The 9,489-nt window shown below is 41.1% G+C and overlaps 1 protein-coding gene across 1 annotated transcript; it reads left to right on the plus strand.

The window, feature by feature from the left end:
• The first annotated feature begins 360 nt into the window (after positions 1–360).
• LOC126625657 (uncharacterized) lies at positions 361–1,336 on the plus strand. The gene is made up of 2 exons (XM_050294685.1): positions 361–410; positions 459–1,336. Exon 2 carries the CDS (start codon positions 569–571, stop codon positions 1,241–1,243), a length of 675 nt encoding a protein of 224 aa, XP_050150642.1. The 5' UTR covers positions 361–410; positions 459–568; the 3' UTR covers positions 1,244–1,336.
• Positions 1,337–9,489: the final 8,153 nt, after the last annotated feature.

Below are 9,489 nucleotides of genomic sequence, written 5' to 3' on the forward strand. Positions count from 1 at the left end.
AATCCAACTTCACTTAGGAATCATTCCTCAACTAGGAATCCATGTTTGACTAGGATTTCATCTTCAATTAAGCACTTTCCCACTTCAATTAGGAAACTTTGCATCTTCAAGTCTTCAACTTTGAAACACATTCCTAGCTCTTCAATCCTTCAAATTCATCCATTCTTTGTGCTCCACATGCATGAACTCCATTCTAGCTCAATTTTGCTCCAAAATGCTCCAAATTGCATCATTTTGCTTACTTTGTCCTTAAAACCTGAAAACACATGAAAATAGCTTAAAAGACTAACTTAACTAAGAAAACACAACATAAATGCATAAGAACTAACTAACTAAGGAGCATAAATATGCTCCTATCACTGAGCAGCCCAGCTTTTGAGAAAGCAAACGCCTTTTCGATTTCTGAGCAGGTGCCTCTTCGATTTCTGAAGCTCCATCGAGTGCGGATTTTTATAGAGGCTGGTATTAAGTTCCAAAGCACACTTGAATCTCCACCAGTAGAAGCTCCCTTCTTGCATTTCTAAGATCTTTATTTGTCCGACCTTTTTTCTCTTCAACACCTTTGAAAATGTCTGGCCCCTCCGACCGTCGTTTTGACTTGAACCGTGTTGAAGAGGCAGCCACGCCTTCTCCAGACAACATATGGCGCCCATCCTTCTTATCCCCTACTGGTCCTCTTACCGTTGGGGATTCCGTGATAAAGAATGATATGACCGCTGCGGTGGTGGCCAGGAACCTTCTCACTCCCAAAGATAACAGACTACTTTCCAAACGGTCTGATGAGTTGGCTGTTAAGGATTCTCTGGCTCTCAGTGTTCAGTGTGCAGGTTCTGTGTCTAATATGGCCCAACGCCTATTTGCTCGAACCCGCCAAGTTGAATCATTGGCGGCTGAAGTGATGAGTCTCAAACAGGAGATTAAAGGGCTCAAGCATGAGAATAAACAGTTGCACCGGCTCGCTCATGACTATGCTACGAACATGAAGAGGAAGCTTGACCAGATGAAGGAATCTGATGGTCAGATTTTACATGATCATCAGAGGTTTGTGGGTTTGTTCCAAAGGCATTTATTGCCTTCGTCTTCTGGGGCTATACCGCGTAATGAAGCTCCAAATGATCAACCTCCGATGCCTCCTCCTTCTAGGGTGCTGTCCAGTACTGAGGCTCCGAATGATCCCCCTCCGGTGCCTTCTCTTTCTAGGGCTCTACCGACTGCTGAGACTTTTCCTAAGCAACCTTTGTGAAGGCTCCCTCTTGTTTGTTTATTTTGACTCGTGTATATGTACATATTTGTAACTTCTTAGAGATATCAATAAATAAGCTTTGTTTCATTTCAACGTATTGTGTTAAATACACCAAAGCCTTCTTCACTAAGTTCTTTGAAATTTTCTTTTGTTGAAGCTTGTATGTTGAAGCTTTGTGAGTAGAGCATGTAGGTTGAGGTAGTGTTCCCTTAATTTCCCGAGTGGGGAAAACTTCTCGATTGGAGACTTGAAAAATCCAAGTTACTGAGTCGGGTCGGCTATATGAATCTTAGAACGCCATTGTGCTCGATCCTGTGTCATGTCCTGCGTTAGATCCAAGTACTCTAAGTCTTTTCTTAGAGTCTCTTCCAAAGTTTTCCTAGGTCTTCCTCTACCCCTTCGGCCCTGAACCTCTGTCCCGTAGTCGCATCTTTTAACTGGAGCGTCAGTAGGCCTTCTTTGCACATGTCCAAACCACCGTAACCGATTTTCTCTCAGTTTTCCTTCAATTTCGGCTACTCCTACTTTACCTCGGATATCCTCATTCCTAATCTTATCCTTTCTTGTGTGCCCACACATCCAACGAAGCATCCTCATCTCCGCTACACCCATTTTGTGTACGTGTTGGTGCTTCACCGCCCAACATTCTGTGCCATACAGCATCGCCGGCCTTATTGCCGTCCTATAAAATTTTCCCTTAAGCTTCAGTGGCATACGACGATCACACAACACGCCGGATGCACTCTTCCACTTCATCCATCCAGCTTGTATTCTATGGTTGAGATCTCCATCTAATTCTCCGTTCTTTTGCTAGATAGATCCTAGGTAGCGAAAACGGTCGCTCTTTGGTATTTCCTGATCTCCGATCCTCACCCCTAACTCATTTTGGCTTCCATTTGCACTGAACTTGCACTCCATATATTCTGTCTTTGATCGGCTTAGGCGAAGACCTTTAGATTCCAACACTTCTCTCCAAAGGTTAAGCTTCGCATTTACCCCTTCGTGAGTTTCATCTATCAACACTATATCGTCTGCGAAAAGTATACACCAAGGAATATCATCTTGAATATGTCCTGTTAACTCATCCATTACCAACGCAAAAAGGTAAGGACTTAAGGATGAGCCTTGATGTAATCCTACAGTTATGGGGAAGCTTTTAGTTTGTCCTTCATGAGTTCTTACGGCAGTCTTTGCTCCTTCATACATATCCTTTATAGCTTGGATATATGCTACTCGTACTCCTTTCTTCTCTAAAATCCTCCAAAGAATGTCTCTTGGGACCCTATCATACGCTTTTTCGAAATCTATAAAGACCATGTGTAAATCCTTTTTCCCATCTCTATATCTTTCCATCAATCTTCGTAAGAGATAGATTGCCTCCATGGTTGAGCGCCCTGGCATGAATCCGAATTGGTTGTCCGAAACTCGTGCCTCTTGCCTCAATCTATGCTCAATGACTCTCTCCCAGAGCTTCATTGTATGACTCATTAGCTTAATACCCCTATAGTTCATGCAATTTTGTACGTCGCCCTTATTCTTGTAAATAGGCACCAAGGTGCTATTTCGCCACTCGTTTAGCATCTTCTTCGTTTTCAAAATCCTATTGAAAAGGTCAGTGAGCCATGCTATACCTGTCTCTCCTAAGGCTTTCCACACTTCAATCGGTATATCGTCTGGGCCCACTGCTTTTCTATGCTTCATCTTCTTCAAAGCTACAACCACTTCTTCTTTCCTGATTCGACGATAAAATGAGTAGTTTCTACACTCTTCTGAGTTACTCAACTCCCCTAAATGAGTACTCCTTTCATGTCCTTCATTGAAAAGATTATGAAAATAACTTCTCCATTTGTCTTTGACCGCATTCTCTGTAGCAAGAACTTTTCCATCCTCATCCTTGATGCACCTCACTTGGTTTAGGTCCCTTGTCTTCTTTTCCCTTGCTCTAGCTAGTTTATAGATATCCAACTCTCCTTCTTTGGTATCTAGTCGCTTATACATATCGTCATAAGCCGCTAACTTAGCTTCTCTCACAGCTTTCTTCGCCTCTTGCTTCACTCTTCTATACCTTTCACCATTTTCATCGGTCCTATCCTTGTATAAGGCTTTACAACATTCCTTCTTAGCCTTCACCTTTGTTTGTACCTCTTCATTCCACCACCAAGATTCCTTTGGTGTGGAGCAAAGCCCTTGGACTCTCCTAATACCTCTTTTGCTACTTTTCGGATACAACTAGCCATGGAATCCCACATTTGGCTAGCTTCCCCCTCTTTATCCCACACACACTGAGTGATTACTTGCTCTTTGAAAATGACTTGTTTTTCTCCTTTTAGATTCCACCATCTAGTCTTTGGGCACTTCCAAGTCTTGTTCTTTTTTCTCACTCTTTTGATATGTACATCCATCACCAACAAGTGATGTTGATTAGCCAAGCTCTCCCCCGGTATAACTTTGCAATCCTTACAAGTTATACGATCCCCTTTCCTCATTAGAAGAAAATCTATTTGTGTTTTTGACGACCCACTCTTGTAGGTGATCACATGTTCTTCTCTCTTCTTAAAGAAGGTGTTGGCTAAGAAGAGATCATATGCCATTGCAAAATCCAAGATAGCTTCCCCATCCTCATTTCTCTCCCCAAAACCATGGCCACCATGAAAACCTCCATAGTTGCCTGTCTCCCTGCCCACGTGTCCATTTAAATCTCCTCCTATAAATAACTTCTCCGTCTGAGCAATTCCTTGCACCAAGTCTCCAAGGTCTTCCCAAAATTTCTCCTTCGAACTTGTATCCAACCCTACTTGAGGTGCGTACGCACTAATCACATTGATGAGTTCTTGTCCTATTACAATCTTGATTGCCATGATTCTATCTCCTACCCTCTTGACATCTACAACATCTTGTGTCAAGGTCTTGTCCACAATGATGCCAACACCGTTTCTCGTTCTATTTGTGCCCGAATACCAAAGCTTAAACCCTGAGTTTTCTAGATCCTTTGCCTTAAGACCAACCCACTTAGTTTCTTGTAGGCACATAATATTTATCCTTCTCCTCACCATAACTTCCACTACTTCCATAGATTTTCCCGTTAAGGTTCCTATATTCCACGTTCCTAAACGCATTCTACTCTTTTGAACTCTACCCTTCTGTCCTAGCTTCTTCACCATCCCCCGTCTAATAGGATCAAAGTACTTCTTTTGTGTGTCCTGTGTAAAGTTGATAGGAGCATATGCTCCCAAACAACTTTGAGTGGAGTCGTTCGAAAAGATGTTTCTATGGCCCCCTTGCTCATTTAACACTGCATCCGGGTGCCGATGGAGATACAGTGACCCTTGCTCACTTATCACTGTGCTCGGGCCACACAGCGCGCCACTTACGGGTGACGTCCTAACTTTAGCGCGATTTCGTTCTGGATTCATTGTCATAAGGATTCGACGTAACTGTGGAGTGCCGGCTGTCGACTACCTGACGCCCTCCCCCTCCTCCTTTATCCGGGCTTGGGACCGGCAATGTAAGATAAACTTACATAGGCGGAGTTAAGTGTATTTCAATAACTACGGAGAAAAAATTTTGTTAGGTTTAATATTTAATTCTTGGTATCAGAGTAATATGACACTTTGGATATTGCAATGAGAATACTTTATGAATGCTATTTGGGTGACAATGTTTCCCCAAATCAACGTTGTCGAAAGAGGCTATTGAGCTCTATCCTAGGCCCACAAACTTATTCTTATTCTGCTCCGACACTTATTCCTCATATAAAGTTCATTTACTTTAGAGGGTTATGAGATTGAGATCTCTTCCATAAAAAAATTAAAGAATAAAGAGGAATCCATATTATTGCAAAAATAAAAAAAAATAAAAAAACACTAAATAAAGCTTGAAATTATGGAAGGGACAAGCCCACATATCCTACCCAGAGAAGCTTTAAAATAGCTAGTCTTCTTTAGTGGTTTCTTTTCCCTTAGAAGTATTTGAAGACGAGCATCACGTGGTAGATCAGACTCTTCTTCCTACTCTATTTTAACGTCTGAAATCTCATCCAGCAGATAATGTGGAATAGGAAAATCCATATTCTTGATCTTTTCTAGGATCTTGTAATCGTCCCAACCTTGAAGATGATCTCGCCAGGCGTAACCAGTTTGATACCCGAGGTTATATCCTTTGTCATATTCCTCTGAAAGCATCTTCTCATGCTTTTCCCAAAGCACCAACATCTCATAAACATGCATGTCAGTGAGCTTCTAGAGATCCATGATACGCTGATTATCTTTTTAATCAACCTCGTGGCAAAGCTGGCCGATGTCCCCTTGAAGAGCCCCCTTCTTCGCCACCCATGTATTTCATGCCAAAGTTACAAGTGCTCTAACTCTTCCTTTAAGCTAGTCCCAGTTTTCCACCTCGGCTTTACCCTACCATTTCAACCTCATGTCCTCTCTTATCCTCGTGAGGTTTTCTTGGTAATCCTTAACCTTCAACTCTTTAAGTGTAGCAATGTCAATATATCGATGTATCTTTGCTTCATGGGCATCTTTCAAGGTTTACTGCTTCGCTCATATTTTCTTAAGCTTATTCGATACGAACAACAGTCCCTGCTCTGCCTCCACTCTTGCTCTAGTTTCTTGACCAGCGATCCGTCCAAGTTCCCAAATTTGCCCCACTTGACATAGTAAGGTCATTTATGTCCACATTGTAGCCTGACGAACAAAAGTTATAAAAGGAAAACAACTACAAAGCCCTATGCCGACATAAACGAAATGAAGAAAGGAAAAATCACCTTATAATGGCTCATATGGCACCGTGTCAAGACATCTTCAAGAGATGTGCAAACTTCCATGTAGTCTGCAAGGGCAATTGCTGGTCCAAGAAAGACTCGAGCGCAGCTCATATTACAAAAACCCTTATCTTTAGAGAGAATGGTGATGTGACCAAGTGAAGGCTGAATCATGAGAGAAGGCTGCACCATCCCTTCGGATCTCGTTGGGACAAGTGGCACAGAATTGTCATTCTGGAGAAGCACAATCATGAAACCTATGAGGTAAGAACAGGGGTAAAACTTGAAGCAGGAAAGGAAGTAGTGGCTCTGCTCGGTATAAGTAAAAGGTCCAAAGAAAATGCTGAAGAAAAGAATTTGAATGACAGGGGCAATGCCGGTTCTAAAGGCACAAAAGATAGAGCAAGTGATTCATTCACTAGAGACAATGAGACGGACGCTCTAGAGATTGAGGAAGTTGAAGAAACGAAACATCTTCTTTTCCAGATAGGGACCTTTCTCTCTTGTCCAAAATCTTCGAGTGTAGTATCCTAATCAGTAGTTAAGGTTGTGGAGAAACAACCGGTTGCTTCCATTTGTTTAGACCAGAAGACAAAGCAGCTGACGACCTATAAGAGTGAAATTTTTTATGGGCGAATCGAGGCTTGACTCATTCCGACTCCGGTATGGGAAATTTTGAACAGTGGTTAATGACTGTATCTTTACTATGATTAGTGAAATGTTCATGTGAGAAAAGTCACTTCCAGATGCAATGCATTGCCCGACTAATTAATTTTCGATGACATACACTGATGTCTACTAATTCGTCTCTAAACTCTGGATTATGAAGAAATTGGCTAATTAATTAGAGCAACCAAGCGATGTCTCCATTTATGTCCCCATTCCAGTCTCTATCAGCAGCCATGATATATTTATACCAATCTCTGTCCTAACAAGGGACGTCCTGGATATATGAGGCCTAAACAAGACTAGGCCTGGCCATAAAATAATAGTGGCCATCAAAACCCATCATGATGTAGTGCAGTGCAACGTCCTAAATTCTTGGAATCCTAAAGTCCTCATGGACTTTGAACAACGTAAAGTGTCAAGTTTGTGACATTCGCTTGGTTGCTCCGGTCACCTAGTGATGATAATGTGTAAAGAGATAAAGATAGGGAAGCAAGCACAAAATGTACGTGGTCCACCCTAAGTTTGACTATGTCGACGAGGTAGAGGAGTTCTTATTAATAGTGAAGGGTTTACAGAAATACATAGGTTCAAGGAAAATCATCATCAGTGGGTTCTAATGACTTGTTTAAGTACAATAATGACATTCCTCCTTAATTGTAGGAGAATGATCTTATTTTATAGTTTAAACGAGAATTTTGTAACGAATGAAATGAGAGCACGTGTACAAAGTAGATTTGTATTGATTTGAATTTGTAGGTTATAATTTCTGTTTACAACTTTCCTCTAATTTAGTCTTCAAATTTGATGTAGATTTGTAGGTTGTTGATCCAAGGGTTGCAATGACTTAATCTCGGATGAATGATTGAATGATTGCTCCAAGTTTTAAGGTTGAAATCATGTTTAGATAGTCTTCACTTCAGGCTTAGGGTTACGATAAAGGGAGTGTTGATGCAAAATTTCGTTGATTCAAGGGTCTTGGTGACTTGATCTCGAATCAAACGTCGTTACAAGTTTTCAGCTTGCAATAAAGTCTTGAAGGAATCAGCACATGTGCTTGTTGATTCTTCGAGGGAATGCTTCGGGTTTGCTTGAAAGAGAGCTTTGGCAGCATATTAGTCTTCAAAGATTTGGTAGAGATTCTCCTTTTGTGAGAATTTCGGCCCTTCAATGTAGAAATTATTGACCTTTAAGCTTGTATGAGGACCTCGTATTTATAAACTTCCAAAGCCCATGCCTTTGAGTGGATTTGGCTTTGATTTATGTCTTGATTCGTCCATGGGAGAATTTAGGCATGTTTTGTGTCTTGTTTTCAGCCACTTTCCCTTGCTTGGCCAAATTATAGGGCTTTCTTGCTTATTTTGTGAGCAATCTTCAATTCATGTTTGTTTCATGAGGATACTTTAGTTTTCTTTCTGGTTTTGGGAGCAATTTGGGTCCCTTGCTGATTTTAAGAAGAGATTGCCCCCCCCCCTTTGCCAAAATCTGGGGAAGTTTTATTCTTCTTTTGCTTGATTTGGGCCACATATCATTGATGACTTGTCCATTTGTGATAAGTCATATGTCACGTGGAGCTTTGTGATGCATCATCTGTATGCAATGAAATTTACATGTCTACAACCTCCACTTCAAGGTGCGTTCTAGGCATGTGCTTGTCACATGTAGGAAACGTGTTTTGAAGTTCTGCAATGTGAATGATGAGTTACAAATGCCCCTACTTGATCTTGAATTAGTTTGCTTCTTCAAGGGCCGTAGAGGCATATTTCTTGAATTGGAATGATGAATTTCGTCAAGGGCCGTTGAGGCATACTTCTTGAACGAAAAATTTCTTCAAGGGCTGTAAAGGCTTGATCTTGAATGAAAATTAAATTTTTCTTCAAGGGCCCTGGAGGCTTGATCTTGAAAGAAAATGAAATTTCTCTTCAAGTATCACATCCCCGCCCAGGCGAGACCACTTCCCTGGCCCGCTCCACCATCGTAGCACGATATTGTCCACTTTGGGTTTACCATTCCTTCATGGTTTTGTTTCTGGGAATTCACGAGCAACTTCCCAGTGGGTCACCTATCATGGGAGTGCTCTGGCCACCTTCTCGCTTAACTTCGGAGTTCCGACGGAACCCAAAGCCAGTGAGCTCCCAAAACATGCTAGGTAGGGATGTGAATATACATTAAGGATCACTCTTCTGGGCGATGTGAGATGTTACATCAAGGGCCGCAGATACTTGATCTTGAAAGAAATTTAATTTTTCTTCAAGGGCCGTAGAGGCTTGATCTTGAAAGAAATTTTGGAAATGGATAAATCAGCACATACTTATTGTGCATATTGATTTTCCATAATTTTGACAAAATACATTTGGTGTATTTTAAGTTTTTTCCTTGTGGTTGTAGGAAAAAAAATTGTTTTTTCCTTCCTTAGGTAGGAACCTCATTCAATTTTGGTAATGAGAGTGATTTCCTTTGAAGTGTTGGAAAGCTTTGGTGATTTCCTTCAAAGCTTTGGAAAGATTTAATGCTTGTCCTTGGGTTAGTAGGATTTGCATTTTTTTTCCTTTCCCCTTTTCTTTTTTTTTTTTTTCGGCCAAGAGGGTGTTTGCCCTCTTGGTTTGGGAAACTTGAAGACTTGTCCTTGTCTTGGAGGGATTCCCTTTTGTATTTTGGCAGGGAAAGGTACTTTCCTTTGATGTTTTGGAAATTTTGAAGCCCTTTCCTTATTTTTTTTTTTGTTTCCATTTTTTTCCTTTGCTGATTTTTGGTACAAAAACAACAATTTTTTTCCCATTGTTTGCTGAAATTACCTAGCCACTTTTGCTTG

Source organism: Malus sylvestris, chromosome 6, assembly GCF_916048215.2.
Source record: "Malus sylvestris chromosome 6, drMalSylv7.2, whole genome shotgun sequence".
Taxonomy (NCBI): Eukaryota; Viridiplantae; Streptophyta; class Magnoliopsida; order Rosales; family Rosaceae; genus Malus; species Malus sylvestris.

What these genes read in the sequence shown, in the direction of transcription:
- LOC126625657 (XM_050294685.1), top strand. Translation starts at nt 569, where the DNA reads ATGTCTGGCCCCTCCGACCGTCGTTTTGACTTGAACCGTGTTGAAGAG.